Here is a 17,140-nt window from a genome sequence, read left to right as displayed (position 1 = left end):
TTCCAAGGAGCTCATAACTTTTGTGAGAGTTATGGTGCAACAGTAAAATAGAAGCTTGAAGAACAGTTTGGAGAAGAAGTAGTCACTGTAAAATGTAGACAGTGTGACTCTGGATTTACTGAAATGGCAGAATTTCCATGACCACAGCAAGCCTAGGATTTCACTAAAGCTTATACAAAATAGAAGTCCAAATTGCTGTTCTCTAGCCATTATCAAATGTGAGTGTTTTCTGCCCATTTTTGGAAGAGTGTGATTTGAAGATTGATTTAAAACAGAAGCTAATGAAATTTGTTGGGTTTGTGTTTTGTTTTTGGTTTTATTTTTGCGGAGGAAGCCTTGATTGTCAGCCAAGTCCAATGGAGTATAGGTTGCACAACTGTCATCAGGTAGGAGGGCTGGTTTGGCCAAAATGAATGACCAACACTGAAAACACTTTGGGGTAGCATGAATAAGTGAGAATATTATCTATGTGACATAGCAACCTATGAGATAATGCTCATTTAAAGGTTAATTTTCACATTTTACTCTTGTGGGAATATCAGAAAATCATTTGAGAAACGTGGATAGGTAAAATAAGGTGAGAATTTAATGCAGAAGGCTACATAATAGCTTTTGAACATAATAAACCTGGTGCTTAGAAGTATTTGAGAGTATATTCATGATAATGGGTAAGAAAGAGAACAATGAGAAGAAGAGGTTTCAGTTGGACAGCAGAGCTGAAATACAGATGGGTAATGATCATGACTATGTAGCTCTTTTTATGAAGAATGTGTAATCTAAAAAAAGCCTTCATAAACCTACCATGACAAAGGTTGTGTTGTTTGGAAAAGCACACTCCTCTACAGAAGAATGAATTTGGAGGAAAGTTGCTTTCAATTTTTTTTTGCCCTATTTATAAAGGTCTTGAGAGAAAATATTCATATTCCTGCAAAGAAGGGATAATTTAGTATTTAGATTTGCTTGTGTCTAAGAAAATAAAACTTTATACCAAACTGAGAAGTACCTGAAAATCTCTTGGAGGTATTCTTTCGTAAGGAAAGGAGATTTTCTTTGCTAGTTTTAGGAAATGTGGTGTTGTAAGATGGACAAACACCCTTTATTAAAAAAAAAAATGCAAAACAAAGACAAACAAACAGGAAAAAAAATCCAAAACCACAACAAAGATAAAGACTTGCCGTGTTTCATCTGTTTTTTTCTTGTCTTCTTTTAGAAATTAAAGATTCTTCTGCATTTAACACAGCAGCAAGGAAATTAGCTGGATTGCATTCAACGGTTAAAAATAGAGATAGCTTTACTAATCAGCTACTGAAGGAGAGCATCAAGAAAAGTGAATAGATTGATTTGCTATATTAGAAGGCTATCATTAGAGTATGTGAAAGGAAAACACTTGCTAAGTATCAAGTAAAACTTTGCTAGTTTCAGAATTGCTCTTCTAAATATAAATGTGGCTCTATGGAAACTCATATAATATGCTTAGCTATGACATATTTTCAGGAATTTGATGACATGCAAAGTGTCTGTTTTACTCACAAAAGGGCAAGGAAGAAAGATGCACATTGTCCACATTCAGTGTTGCACTGCATTGACAATATCGAAATGTTTACATCCACTTTAGCCAATTTATACTTCCACAACCACATGGAAGTTTCGCCATCTCCGGTAGTATTTAAGAGTCAGAGTCAGTGTAGCTGTCAGTTTCTTTCAAAATTTATGTGCAAACTTTTTTTTTTTTTTCCAATGACTGATGCATTGGCTAACCATAGAATCATAGAATGTTAGGGCTGGAAGGGACCTCGAAAGATCATCTAGTCCAACCTCCTTGCCAGGGCAGGATCACCTAGAGCAGATCATGCAGGAATGCACCTGGATAGGTTTTGACAATCTCCAGAAAGAGAGACTCCACAACTCCTCGGGGCAGCCTGTTCCAGTGTTGTCACCCTCACAGAGAAAAAAATTCCTCCTCCATGTTTAAATGAAACTGTATGCCTCAGCTTCCCCCATTGCCCCTTGTTGTGTCATTGAGCATCATCAAGAAGAGGTGATGCCTCCCTTTACACTCACACTTTACATATTTATAAACACTGATGAGGTCACCTCTCAGTCTCCTCCATGCTGAAGAGCCTCAGCTCCCTCAGTCTGTCCTTGTAAGAGAGATGGTAACATTTAAACAGACAAAAATGAAATAAATAGTTCCTATAGAACTAATAAATTAATCCTAAATTGGGAAACAATGTAGACTTAGTGAACATGAGAACTCACTGTGTTTCTCCTTCAAGATATCTCAGTACTTAGAAGAAGTCAGTCTTATATATGTTTTTAGCACTGAAAGGCTGTATGTGTATGTATTTGGTTTGAATCATAGAATCAGTCAGGGTTGGTAGGGACCACAAGGATCATCTAGTTCCACTCCCGCTGCCATGGGCAGAGACACCTTACCCTAGATCAGGCTGTTCAGAGCCTCATCCAGCTTGGCCTCAACCGCCTCCCTGGGCAACACATTCCAGGCTCTCACCACTCTCATACTGAAGAACTTCCTCCTTGTGTCCTGTTTGAACCTACCCACCTCCAGCTTTGCTCCATTCTCCCCAGTCCTGCCACTCCGATATCCTGAAAAGTCCCTCCCCAGCTTTTTTGTAGGCCCCCTTCATATACTGGAAGGCCACAAGAAGGTCACCTCAGAGCCTCCTCTTCTGCAGACTGAACAGCCCCAACTCTTTCAGTCTGTCCTCATAGCAGAGCTGCTCCAGCCCTCTGATCATCCCAGTGGCTCTTCTCTGGACATGCTCCAGCACGTCCACATCCTTCTTGTAATGGGGGCTCCAGAGCTGGATGCAGTACTCCTCTGTCTGGGGAGGAACTGATGAGAGGTCAGAGGTACATATAACCTTTTCAATCCATGATAGTTACCACATTAGCTATGGTCACAGTCAGGGTCATGATAAGATGTGTGGCATAATGTAATAATGTTTTGAAATTTACATTTCTTTAAGTGCAAAATTTTAAATCTTGTCAATGTACAGTTTAACTGCTACAGGTTAGATTTAAGAGGGGAAACAAAAATCATCATATTGAAGCTTGGACTTTTTAGGCTGGCACCACAGGATTTATCTGAATCACCAAAAATCTACTGTAAAGTAGGCAGGCAGCCATAGACAGAAGAGACAGCTATGAGCAGCAGATCTTGAAACAGATCTATGAATCGTGGAAATAGACTACCCCAGCCAGTACCTGTCAAGCTTGAGCAGTTTCAATAAGCAACCAAATCTTATGATAGTTCATGGATAGTGAGAAGACTTTCTTGCTGTGCATCGTTTAACTCTCAGTGAGTAATTCATGGAAAATTATGTGCTCTCAATTTAACTTTTATTTGTGGTTATAGAATGCTGTCCAGAAAATTACTACGTTTGTAAACTTAGAGCTTTTTTCCTTCCTTCTTATTTTTTAATTAGAATTTTGACAACTTTGTGTTAAAAATCAAGCAAATTTCATACTTCTGCTTGCTCGTTTTCTTCTCCCTCCACCAGCAAAATCACATCTTTGGAATTTTCCGTACCTCAAAAACAAATAGTTGATGAACAAGATTTGATAATTTTGTACAAATTCAAATGGACATTCTGTAACACAAGTTTCCTAGAGGTACAATTCCTGTTCAAGACAGGTTTGAAAACATAATTTGCAATTTAAATATAATTTTAGCCCCTCACATTTTTCTTAATGACTTAGAAGTATGGATGATGTAATTCTATCAGCACGCGTCTTATCTGTGTCTGACTCATTCAAATCATGGTCCAATGGCTGTGGATGCCCAATTTCAAGTTAAGAATATGGGGAAATTCCCTCTCCTCTTTTGTGTAAAATCTGTACTGTTACACTGATGTAAATTCCCCACCTCAAATTTGTTTTCAGAAAGACTTTATGATGATAAAAAGTTGATTGTTTCACTGTTTTGAAAAAAGTTTTGTTAAGAGATATTAATATAAAGGTATATATGGCTACAGAATATGTCTTTGCTATTAATGGCAGATTTTGGATCTGTACAAGATCAAGTTGGAAAAAATAATCTCTTGATATGTAAGATTAGCTAGCATTGTTTAAAATGTCATAGAATCATACAATCATTAACTTTGAAAGAGATCTCTAATGTCTTCAAGTCCAGCTTGCTCACTACACCATGTCCCAGAGTGCAATGGATACTTTTTTTCTTTTTTTATGACACTACCAGGGTTGGTAACTCCACCACTTCCTGGGCAGCTTGTTCCAATGCCTGATCACTCTTTCAGTAAAGAACTTTCTGCTCGCATCTGATCTGAATCTCCCTTGGCGCCACCCGAGGCCGTTTCCTCTTGTTCTGCTACTTGATACTGGGGAGAAGAGACCAACCCCCACCATGCTATAACCTCTGTTCGGGTAGTTGTAGACAGTGACAAAGTCTCCTCTCATCCTTCTCCAGACAAAGCAATCACAGTTCCCTCAGTTGCTCCTTGTAAAACTCATTCTCTAGACACTTCATTAGCTTCATTGCCCTTCTCTGGACATAGCCCAGCAATGGCCTTATTGTAGCAAGGGGCTCAAAACTGTTGAACACAGTATTTGGACTGTCACCTCCCCAGTGCTAATTAGAGGGAGACGATCACTTCCCTACTCCTGCTGTTATTGATTTGGGCCAGGATGCTTTTGGTTTTCTTCGCCACATGGGCACACAGTTGGCTCATATTCGGACAACTGTCAACCAGGTCCTTTTCTGCCAGACTGTTCTGAGTGTATCTGTAAATTTTTTCAGGATGTGTGTATAAAGTCTTTCTTCTTGAAATGGTGATATGTATGGTGATATGTATGGTATACTTAAAATATATACACAGTCTTCTTGCTATGGTGGAATTAATTCCAGATATCTCTCCCTCCTTTGAGTAATATTCAGCAGAACTATCACATTCATCTGAACAAGATAATGATAAAAGAAGATATACCCTACAAATTATCATTGTTTACAAAGTAGAAAGCTTAATAGTTAACAGTAACTTTGTCTAGGACCAACTCCATGTTTTTTTTTATTTAAAGGAATATGGTTCCTTATTGCTTTTTCTAGCAGCCACTGCTTCATTAATGATAAAAATAAATTTAGTCTTGACTTTTATTTAGACAAAGACTGGCATATTGCACTTGGAAAGCATAGATGCTTTAACTCACTCAAGTAAGAGCCACCAATGTTTTATAAAACAGCTATTCAGCTAAGAAATTGTAGTCCACATTTGTGTGAAGCAAATAGACCAAAAAAACAATAACTGGATGGAAACATTGATAGATTTTCCCATTAAGAGAGTAATTAGTGCTGTAATTATCGCATTTAGAGCTGAAAAAAATGCTATATTCTTATAATCATAGAATCAACCAGGTTGGAAGAGACCTCCAAGATCATCCAGTCCAACCTAGCACCCAGCCCTAGACAGTCAACTAGACCATGGCACTAAGTGCCTCATCCAGGCTTTTCTTGAACACCTCCAGGAACGGTGACTTCCACCACCTCCCTGGGCAGCCCATTCCAATGGGAAATCACTCTCTCTGTGAAGAACTTCCTTATAACATCCAGCCTATAATTTTCCCGGCACAATTTGAGACTGTCTCCCCTTGTTCTATTGGTGGTTGCCTGGGAGAAGAGGCCACCCTCCACCTGGCTACAATGTCCCTTCAGGTAGTTGTAGACAGTAATAAGATCACCCCTGAGCCTCCTCTTCTCCAGGCTGAACAGGCCTAGCTCCCTTAGCCTCTCCTCATAGGGTTTGTGTTCCAGGCCCCTCACCAGCTTTGTCACCCTTCTGTATGTGTATAACACATAATGCAAACTGTATTTGTATTTTAATAGTATACATATATATGTTTGCATGTGTGTGTGTATGTGTGTGTATATATATACATACATACATACATACATATACACAATTGAGTATTGGGGGAACTTGTGTCTTATTAAAAAAAATAGCAAAAAAAGCACTGTCAGACTACACAGCTTTAACTTGTCATGTGTCCAGATTCTTCCAGTAGCCTACTATTTAATTCACTGTTATCCTATATGAGTCCTATCTATTAGTCCTAGCTCCTGCCTCCATCAAGGAAGCTTTATTTTTGCAACAAATTCTATGCAAACCAGCAGTGGTCAGTTAGTAATGAATTTGCTAATCTCTGATTGCATAACTGGACAAAGCAAACCAAAATTAGGCCAGAGTAAAGACAGAGGGACATGTTTAAGCCTAGCTTATATTAGGAACTTAGGTTTGTTGTATGAAGGAGCAGACACAGGAAAGCTTCTTGGTGAGACATGCCCCATGGTGCAGCTCAAGCAGCAGCATCTGGCAGTTTCAGAGGGTACCAAGAGTATCTTCAGGCAGCAGAATAGGGTGTCCTCACAAATGACCTTCTTTACATTGAATTAGTTGGGACAGTTAACAAGACAGGTATTATAAAAATATAGTTATTTTTATTTTCTGAAAAGCCCCACCCCCAAAGTATGTACAAATTAGTTAAATTTTATTTACAGGTTCTAATTCAGTTGGGAAATCTTCACAAGGGTGCTTATGGGCGGTTTTAGTAATTCAGGAAAATCAGGAAAATGGAAAAGGCTAAGCCACAAAATAACTTTACTCTACTTATAAATAAGAGGCAGCCCAGAGCCCTAGAGAAAGTCTGATCTACTCATGGCAGTGGAGTGGGAATTTAAAGGTAGTCCCTGACTCTTTTGCAGCAGTGTCTGGAGCTGCAAGTTATTATCTGATCGTGGATCCACAAGGCATTGAGTCCAGTGCAAAGTGTCTCAGACACTGCTCCCACAAGGCAAATCTCATGAAGCACCACTGCCGAGGCAGCGCAGGGGAAAGCCAAACTGCTCCGCGTGTTGCTACAAACAGTAGCAGTTTACAGCAGAGGAAGGTCCTGCCGGCAGGAAGCCAAGATGCTGTGGTCCGAAAGCGAGAACTGCCTGCTTTCTCATCACCCTTCTTCAAGATCCACCTAGCCAATGTGTCCAGTTGCCACATATATATGCTGGGCACAATTTGCTTAAAGGACTCTTCACTTTGTCTTAAAAAGGAAGATTGTGAATCTATTTTTTCAGCTTGTATATAATGACAAAAATAACCTGGCACCTGTTGCATATTTTCAGCCTTTTGATGTCCAAGTGCTTTTCGAGCAGCATGATGTACATTTCCCCTGTTTTATAAACAACAAAGAAGCCAAAGCTCACAGTGTTTCAGCAAATTTTCTATACTCTCAAGGCAGAGATGCTCTCAAGCATGAAACAGAACAGTCAGTCCTGCACCTTGTTCCCTAGCCATCCTTTTTCTAATTAATTTTAATTTTCAGTTTTATTCAGTGTAACAATGGCTTAATTCAATTAGTTACTAATGTAGAGATGAGTAACTAACATGCAAGCACCCTCAAACTGGGCTGAATTCTGCACACATTTTATTATTGGTGTTTTAATTGCTTCTTTACCTTTTCTTTCTTCAGATACCCTAACTATGCAGCCAAAACTGTAAATGAGGGACACATGCAGATAAAATTTGGGGTTTTTTTCTTGTTGCTTTTGTCATTGGTGTGTTCAGCAGTACTGAATGGCTCCAGCTTTTAGCATTTTAATTAATTTTAAATCATTTGTTCTTTATTTTCATTATGCAATAAATATTTGTCTTATCTGTGATACAGACAACAAGAAGTCAGTTTGAGAGCCTTTGTTCCTGCCACTTAAAAAAAAAAAAAAAAAACACCAAAATTCAAAAAAGAAAATAGATAGCACTTATTTATATACAAATTATATATGAATCAGATGCTATAAATGTCTGCTGCATGCAGTCTTGGTTCTGGTTTCAATTTCCCAGACACTCAAATACATATATATATATATATATAACCAATACAATTATAGGATGCCTTCCGCTCTCCACCCCTTCTTTTGGAAAAGGAAATAATGAGATGTAGAGAGGAAAAGGTAAAACATACCCAAATAAATAGAATCATAGAATCAGTCGGAGTTGGTAGGGACCACAAGGATCATCTAGTTCTAACCCCCCTGCCATGGGCAGGGACACCCTACCCTAGATCAGGCTGGTCAGAGCCCCATCCAGCCTGGCCTCAAACACCTCCAGGGATGGGACCCCAACCACCTCCCTGGATAACCCATTCCAGGCTCTCACCACTCTCATGGTGAAGAACTTCCTCCTCATGTCCAGTCTGAACCTACCCATCTTCAGCTTCACTCCATTCTCACTAGTCCTGCCACTCCCTGATATCCTGAAAAGTCCTTCCCCAGCCTTTTTATAGGCCCCCTTCAGATACTGGAAGGTCACAAGAAGGTCACCTCGGAGCCTCCTCTTCTCCTGACTGAACAGCCCCAATGCCTGTCCTCATAGGAGAGTTGCTCTAGCCCCCTGATCATCCCAATGGCCCAGAGCTCCAGCACATCCACACCCTTCTTATAATGGAGGCTTCAGAACTGGATGCAGTACTCCAGGTGGGGTGTCAGCAAAGCAAAGCAGAGGGAGAGAATCACATCCCTCGAGGTGATAGAGTAAATAGTCTTACTTTGATTTGGAAGTTGACAAAAGGAAAACTTTAACAATGAATAAAATATATATGAGGTAGGAGAGTTACAAAGAGGTATAGGGAAGGGAAAAGAACTTACGAAAATTTATATATACAACCAGATGGAAGGCAATGGATTTGTCTGCCTCGTGGAAGGATGGCCACATGGTAAAACAAAAGAGCAGCTGGACCAAAAGGGTGGTACTGGCAGGCAAGGAGGCAGGGCCAGAGAGAACAAAACACAAAGTTCCTCTGGTTTTATAGGGGGCTAGACAGGAAGTGGGAGTGGGCTAAACACTACACCTGGAGTAAGGTTCAGACCTGCCTCCACCACGGGGAAGAATCAGGAGGACCTGGGGTCAGGGTCAAGACCACTCCTCCAGGACGGTTAACCCTCTACACATACCTCAAATAAATGCATGTATTTATGTAATATGTGTATTATATGTGCATCTATAAAGCCATGCACATCTTTTTATGAACATGCAGTATAAGAATGAAACTGTACATAATTCACATACTAGTATTTTGCATTTAATAACATAGTGTGCTAAGTCTTTTTGATAAAATGCTGTTTTGACAAGAAAAAAGAATGCTCCGAGTTAACACAGACACATTTTCATCTTCCAGAATGTAATTCTTATCTCTTATAATGAAGCTAGATCTGACACTGTGGTTGCTTTGAAATGTTTTTGAGAGTTTTTTATGTACTTATTTTGCTGATTGCATCTTGCTGGCTATTTTAACAATTAATTATTTGATATCACAATTTTCCATTGCTGTCAGACTAGAATGGTCATTTGTCTCCTTATTCTATTAATTTATCCTAACTCTGCTCTTTCCTATTTCCTCAAATTATGAGAAAATTGAGTTTATATTATTTGACCTCATATCAAGACTTGGGACTTAAAATAAATGCTCTGCCATATTCTATGAGTTTGATTTTATCTTTATTTAAATCTTGGATAAAACTGGCATTGATGTTAATGGTAGATCAACAGGTTTTATGCATTAATTTCAAGCTATTCTTCACTGCTCAAGTTTGCCTAATAATTTCCTTAGAAACTTCTCTATAAAAGGTTTCTGTTTCTCATACTGTCAAATCCCTGCATTCCCTGCAAAGAACTTTTTCTACTAATGGAGATGAGAAATCACAGAAAGTTGATTTATGCTTTGCATGTAGCTTGCAGGATACCAATCCAGATGAAAACTATTAAAGGCTTTTTTGATTGTTTATTTTCTCAAACTCCTTTGCTTTTAGCTTCACCAAAGTAAATCTTTGAATTTCACCTAAAATGTTCCAAAGTTTGCTACTCCATGACAGCTTCTAATTTTTCTTGTAATAATTTCATGAGAGGTTTATTCTTGTGTTAAAATGATGAAAGTTCCTGTGAATGGACACATAGGAACTACGTCTGTACCTTCACCAGAAGTGACAGATTCAGTAGCCCCCGGGGAAGTGCATCTCCACCAATGCAGGCCACATGAGCAGGAAACAGAAGGAACCATTGTGCAGCAGGAAAACCATGGCATAGTTGCCATCATGGCAACGTGGTGGAATTACTCACACATCTGGACTTCTGCAATAGGTGGCCATAAGCTCTTCAGAAGTTGCAGGCAAGGAAGTAGAGGTGATGTGGTAGCCCTAGTTAGTGAGTCTTTTTATTGTCAGAAACTTAATGTTGGTGACAATAGGATTGATTGTTTATAGATAAGAAGCAGGGGGAGGCCACCAAGGCAGATATCATGGTAGGTGTCTGTTACAGACCACTCAACTAGGATAAGGGGACAGATGGAATATCCTAAAAGCAACTGGAAGAAGTCTTTCAATGTCTACTACTTGTTCTTGTGGGGTACATCAACTTCCGAGATGTCTGCTGGAAATAAAATAGAGGGAACAGTCCCAGAGGCTTCTGGAGCATGTGGAAGATAACTTCATGGCACAGATGGTGTTCCAGCTAGGAAATGTGGCCTGCTAGATATGCTGCTTGCAAATAGAGAGGGTCTTGTGGGCGACAGAGAAGGTCTTGTGGGTGATGTGATGTGGTGGCTATCTTCGGCACAACATTCACAAAATAATAGCATTTCTGATTCTTGGAGAAGTAAGGAAGGCATGCCTGCAGAACTGCTGCCTTGGAGAGCAGTTCTGCAGTTCCAGCAGGTCCAAAAAGTCCAGGAAAGCAGGATTTCCTCAAGAAATGACTCTTACAGGTTCAGGAGCAGGCTGTCTCCATGTGCTGAAAGATGAGACAATGGGTAAAAAGACTGGCCTGGCTGAATAGAGAGCTTTGGCTCTCTTTTCAGGACAAAAAAAGAAAGCATGTGAACTTTGGAAGAAGGAGCAGGCAACTCAGGAGGACTGCAAGGATGTTATGGGGTTACACAGGTAGAAAATTAGAAAGGCCGAAGCTCATCTAGAATTTAACAGGGTGGCTGCTATAAATGACAAGAAATAATGTTTTTTTGTATAAATGCAGGAGTGAAAGGAGGATGAAGGAGACCCTCCATCCATTATTGGATATAACCTCTTCATGACAAAGAATGAGGAAGAGGCTGAGACACTTAATGCATTCTTTGCCTCAGTCTTTAATAGCAAGTTTTCCAGGCACCCAACCCCCTGAGCTGGAAGCCAGAGATAGGGAGCAGCATGAAGACCTCATAATCCAAGGTAAAACGATAACTGATTTGCCAAACCACTTAGACATACACAAGTCTGTGTAGCTGGATGGAATCCACCTGAGGGTATTGAAGGAACTGGTAAAAGTGCTTCCTAAGACACTTTTCAGCATTTATAAGCAGTGCTGTTTAATTCAGAAGCTCCCAATTGACTAGGAGTTTGCAAATGTGACACCTATCTAAACGAAGGGCCTGAAGAAGGGTCTGGGAAACTACAGCCCTCTCAGTCTGGCATTGGTGCCAGAGAATGGTATGAAGCAGATCATTCTGAGTGCTATTATGACATGCACAAGGCAACCAGATGATAAGGCCCAGACAGCAAAGCTTTAGGAAGGGGATTCTATGAATTCTCATTCTGTGACCAGGCAACCTGAGTAGTGAATGAGAAGAAGCTGTGGATGTTGTTTACTTGGACTGTAGTAATGCCTTTGACACTATTTCTCGACAGCATTCTCCAGGAGAAACTGGAGCTTATGGCTTGGACAGATGTACTCTTCAGTGGGTAAAAAGGCAGCTCAAATCGAAAAAGTGGTGGTTAATGGAGTTAAATCCAGTTGGTGGCTGGTCACAAGTAGTGTTCCCCGAGGTCTGCTCTCTTTGGTACCATTGTCAATGGTTTGAGTGAGAAATTCAGTGCACTCTCATAAGTTTGTAGAAACCAAGTTGAGTGGGCATATTGATGTATCTGAGGGAAGGAAGGCACCACAGAAGGATCTGGATGGGCTAGGTAAATGGACAAGGGCCAATTGTATAAAGGTCAACAAGGTGAATGAGTTCTGCACTTCGGTCACAACAACCCTATGCATTGCTACAGGCTTGCAGAGGAGTGGATAGAAAACTGCCTGGTAGAAAAGGCAGTGTGTTGGCCAACAGTTGGCTGAATGTGAGCCAGCAGTGTGTCCAAGTGGCCAGTAAGGCCAACAGCATCCTAGCTTGTATCAGAAATTGTATAGCAGCAGGGCTAGGAACGTAATTCAGTTGTACTATGCACTCACAGTGTCACAGTATCACAGTATCACAGTATCATCAGGGTTGGAAGAGACCTCACAGATCATCAAGTCCAACCCTTCACCATAGAGCTCAAGGCTAGACCATGGCACCAAGTGCCACGTCCAACCTTGCCTTGAACAGCTCCAGGGACGGCGACTCCACCACCTCCCCGGGCAGCCCATTCCAGTGTCCAATGACTCTCTCAGTGAAGAACTTTCTCCTCACCTCCAGCCTAAATCTCCCCTGGCGCAGCCTGAGGCTGTGTCCTCTTGTTCTGGTGCTGGCCACCTGAGAGAAGAGAGCAACCTCCTCCTGGCCACAACCACCCCTCAGGTAGTTGTAGACAGCTATAAGGTCACCCCTGAGCCTCCTCTTCTCCAGGCTAAGCACTGGTGAGGACACACCTTAAGCACTATATTCATTGCTGAGCCCCTCACTACAAGAAGAACTTCAAGGTGCTAGAGGGTGTCCAGGGAATGGCATTGAAGTTGGTGAAGGCAAATCACATCCTAGGCTGCAGCAAAAGCAGCATGGCCAGAGGTCAACAGAGGTGATTCTGACACTCTACTATGCTCTGGTGAGACCTCACCTGGTGTACAGTGTGCAGCTCCAGGTCATCCAACACAAGAGAGCTATGGACCTGTAGGAGTAGGCCTAGAAGAGGAAATCATGCTTGAATAGTCTGGTAGCCTTCTATGATTTTGTAACTGAATGGGTAGATGCAGGGGGACCAGTGTATGTAGTCTACCTTGACCTTAGCAAGGCTTTTGACACTGTCTCACATGACCTCCCTGTGAGCAAGCTCAGGAAGTGTGGGACAGAAGAACAGACAGTGAGATGGATTAGGAACTGGTTACACAATAGAGTGCAAAGAGTGGTGATCAATGGTGCCAAGTACGTATGGAGACCTGTAACTAGTGGAGTCCTCCAGGGATCAGTGCTGGGTCCAGTCCTATTCAACATCTTCACAATGACATTGATGAGGCCACAGAGTGTCTACTCAGCAAGTTTGCTGATTATACCAAACTAGGAGGCTTGGCCAACACATCTCAAGGCTTATGTGGCCATTCAGTGAGACTCGGACAAACTGGAGAGATGGGCAAGGAAGAACCTCATGAGGTTCAACAAGAATAAGTGCAGAGTCCTGGACCTGGTAAGGAACAGTAAACTGCACCAGTACAAGTCAGGAGGTGATCTGTAGAGAGCAACTCTGCAGAGAAGGACTTGGGAGTGCTGGTGGACAGCAAGTTCTCCACAGGGCAGCAATTTGCTTTTGTGGCCAAGAAAGCCAATGAGATCCTGAGGTGTATTGAGAGGAGTGTGGCTAGCAGATCAAGGGAGGTTCTCCTCCCCCTCTACTCTGCCCTAATGAGGTCCCACCTGGAATATTACATTGTTCTGGGCTTCCCCGTTCAAGAGGAACAGGGACCTGAGAGAGTCCAGTTGAGGGCTACAAGGATGATTCAGGGACTGGATCACTGCCTCATGAGGAAAGGCTGAGAGACATGGGGCTTTTTGGTCTAGAACAGAGAAGACTGAGAGGGGATCTAGTAAACCTATATAAATATATGAGGGCTGAATGTCAGGAAAGAAGGCACAGCCTCTTCTCACATGTGCCCTGTGATAGCAAGGGGCAGTGAATGTAAACTGCAGCACAGAAAGTTCCACCTCATCCTGAGGAGGAACTTCTTTACAGTAAGGGTGACAAGGCACTCAAACAGGCTCCCCAGAGAGGTTGTGGATTCTCCTTCTCTGGGGACTTTCAAGACCTGTCTGGATGCATTCCTGTGTGACATGCACTAGATTATATTGTCCTGCTCTGTTAAGGGAGGTTGTACTTGAAGATCTTTAGAAGTCCCTTCTAACCCTGAACATCCTGTGATCCTGTGAAGGGGTCCTAAAGGAAGTCTGGGGAAGGACTGTTTAGAAGGGCTTATAGCAGTCAGACAAAGGGCAATGTTTTTAAACTGGAGCAGAGTAGATTTAGATTGGACATTAAGAGGAGGTTCTTTACCATGAGAGTGGTAAAATACTGAAACCGGAAGGCCAGGAATGTGCCTTAGAGGGTTCGAGATTAGACTCAGTGTGGCCCTGGGCAGCCCCATCTAGTTGTAGGTGTCCCTGCTCACTGCAGGGCCACTGGACAAAATGACCTTTGAGGGTCCCTTCCAAACTAGTGCAATCCATCTGTGTGTGAAGGGTCTAGAGAACAATTCCTGAGTGTATGAGGACAGCAGAGTTTTTTTCATTTGGAGAAAAGGAGTCAGAGGAGGTTTAGATTGGACATTAGGAAAAATTTATTCACTGAAAGTGCCTAGGGAAGTAGTATTTAAAAGACAGTGCTTCTCAGTGCTAGGTAAATGGTTGGATGTAAATGGTTAGGCTCTATGGTCTTAAAGTCTTTTCTATCCCAAATGATTCTATGATTATCTGGTTGTAATCTTCTTCCTGCTATTTAATATTTATTTTATAATAGCACTTGGTCTGAAGTTGGCAGACACTTGGAGGGCAGGGGTTTCTTTCAAGGAAGCTGATGAAGACCCAAAAAAAAGCCCCTTTTGTCAGTGTTAACATTTACCTCCTAAGTGACCTACATCTCCATCAGGCTTTTTTTCTGAACCTGCATCAAAAGACGTCTTAATTGTATAAGCACCTGTAACTACAATACATTTATATTGTCTAGTAGTGTTTATGATATAAATACGCTGCAGTATATTTCTAGTTACATTTCTGTTAACTACATGCAAGAGGCAGCATCTTAACTGATAAGCCTTTGAGAACAAACTATCTTGAGATATCTCCTGTTCTGCTCAGCAGAAATAGTCCTTGAGTATTTCTTTCACTATGGTGTCGTGATGCCTCTTAGTCCAAAAGCCTTATTTTCTTTCATTTTGCATTCATTGATAGAGGAGTAGTGTTGATATTTATCAAAATTAAACAGTAATTCAAACTTGAAAAGAAAAAGGTAGCTAGCTATTCTGTAATAGCCCAGCACCTCCACTTTGTGTGATTTTTGGCATTCTTCACAACCTATTCTTTCTATTTAAAAAAATTGTCACAACATAGTGCCTGATTTATATGCACTTCCATAGACGTGTGACCTGCAGAGTGGCAGACCCGACTGTCACTAAAGGTCCCATGACTGCATCACCCTTTGAGCTAAAATTACCACAGAAGCATTTTTGCCTTTTTGAGCTTAACTTTTATGATTCTGCAGGACTCTTACACAAGGTTCTGTGTTAATGACTTGGTGATATTTATAAGATAGGGTGGCAGAAAACATGAGGAACAGAATGCTTATCAAGAAACCTTGTTAACATTCCTTTTGCTGTTGTGGGGCACTTTGTATGCATATGACTAGCGCAAGCCTGCAGGGCAGTAAGGGTCTTTCCTGTGACATACAAGGTAGTTGGTAATGCATTGTATTGTGCTGTTATAAAAAGAAGTACAAAGTCTTTACAGAACTTTATGCACATTCCTATATGATGATTTAAAATAAATATTTTAATGCATAGCCGTTTAATCATGGTTTACTTTTATTTCCTCAGTCTATATATATATTATATAAATGCAATTCTTGGTGCTAACTTTCCTTATTAACCCAGCTGCACTGTCAGGCAACACTTGTAAAGATTGTTCAAAGGAGTGGCTATTAGCGATGTAACTTGTTGAGCAGTGACTATGCTCTTTCAGTTTAAAAAGTAGTTCTAATGCAGTTCAGAGCAAGTTCAAAATTTATAGTTTAAATTATGTATTCACTATCTGTTTCTGTGCATTTTTTTCGTCTTCTAACACTGAAATTACAAAGTTTGCTCATGCTAATATTTCCTTAAAAGAGCTAAGTCTCAAAGATTTATTGTAAGTTTTTGTCCATAGATTGTCAATGGAGGTTTCTTAGTAATGCATAACTATCATTAATGTATTTATTGTAACAGGAAGAGTTTTGTTTCTACAATACAGTAGGGAGGACGTCACATTAGAGTTCTTTAACTGTGGTATTTTGTCCTTCAGTGGTTTATAACAATAGCTGTCTGTATCTGTGTTTGACTTCAACAGTCAACAAGGAATTTTATTTTTACCTGACTTCCCCACAGTGTTTTGAATGTCTTTCAGATAAGGAAAGCTTTCTGTTTTGTGAAGTTAGACAATAGTATTTATTCACAGCACCTAGGCAACTGTTAGGAGAAAAAGAAAAGGAAGAATTACTTTTCAAAGTAGGGCTTTTAGTTAACTTGGAAGGAAAAATCTTTTTTCCTTTCTTTACTTTACAAACTAATTTATCTAGCACATCTCTAAGTGGAAATTCCCTGCAAGCTCACTAATGTTACTGTAACTTACACTCATCTTTTCCTTTCATTCATTATCCATCAGTATTGTTTTGTTCTTTTTTTTTTTTTTTTAATGTGATTGACCTTTAAACCTGTTGTTATCAAGCTGCAAGAAAGAGATAGAGACTGCTTTCAGCTGCCTTCATTCCCATGTGACCTGCAGGGAGAATAGATTCAAAATAGACTAGTTCCTCCCAGAGCAATACAAGACAGGAGAGAAAAGCACTGTCATTTCCGAACAGCCCAGTGCTAGAGTAAATTCAGTGTGAAAAAGGAAGGACTTGCAGCGTGTTAGAATTCTTCCTCCACAGCCTGGATTATTACAGGAGACGGATTTCAAGGGCTCTAAAAAGAAAAAAAAGATTTTGAAACTGAGTACTCTGAAAATGAGCTTTGTAAGGACAACCGATGTTTGACTGCTAGAACTACTGAAGGAATTTTGCAAGATGAGCATTGTTATGAAGCCAAGATCACGATCTACCAGCTCCTTAAGGACTGCTGACGCTATGTGGTAAAGTGTTTGGTTTGTTTCTTTCAAGCTCCCCTTCCTAATATGACACGCAGACACGTCCCAG

At 40.7% G+C, this 17,140-nt stretch overlaps 2 protein-coding genes across 4 annotated transcripts in view; one reads left to right on the top strand and one right to left on the bottom strand.

Moving 5' to 3' along the window:
- RAB3C (RAB3C, member RAS oncogene family) overlaps positions 1 to 17,140 on the bottom strand; it is a 448,802-nt gene that overhangs the window by 45,353 nt on the left and 386,309 nt on the right. The window lies entirely within an intron of this gene.
- Positions 1 to 17,140, top strand: part of PDE4D (phosphodiesterase 4D) — a 422,688-nt gene that overhangs the window by 222,406 nt on the left and 183,142 nt on the right. Inside the window, exon 1 of one of the 3 annotated variants that reach the window (XM_064140536.1) lies at positions 16,788 to 17,076. The exons of the other annotated variants lie outside the window; for them this stretch is intronic. Coding sequence (XP_063996606.1) covers positions 17,012 to 17,076 — 65 coding nt within the window. The 5' untranslated portion in view covers positions 16,788 to 17,011. Of the gene's footprint in view, positions 1 to 16,787; positions 17,077 to 17,140 lie in introns of those variants that run through there. 3 annotated transcript variants of the gene reach the window in all.

This window comes from Pogoniulus pusillus, chromosome Z, assembly GCF_015220805.1.
Source record: "Pogoniulus pusillus isolate bPogPus1 chromosome Z, bPogPus1.pri, whole genome shotgun sequence".
Lineage (NCBI taxonomy): Eukaryota > Metazoa > Chordata > Aves > Piciformes > Lybiidae > Pogoniulus > Pogoniulus pusillus.
This window is presented reverse-complemented; position numbering and strand designations above follow the sequence as displayed.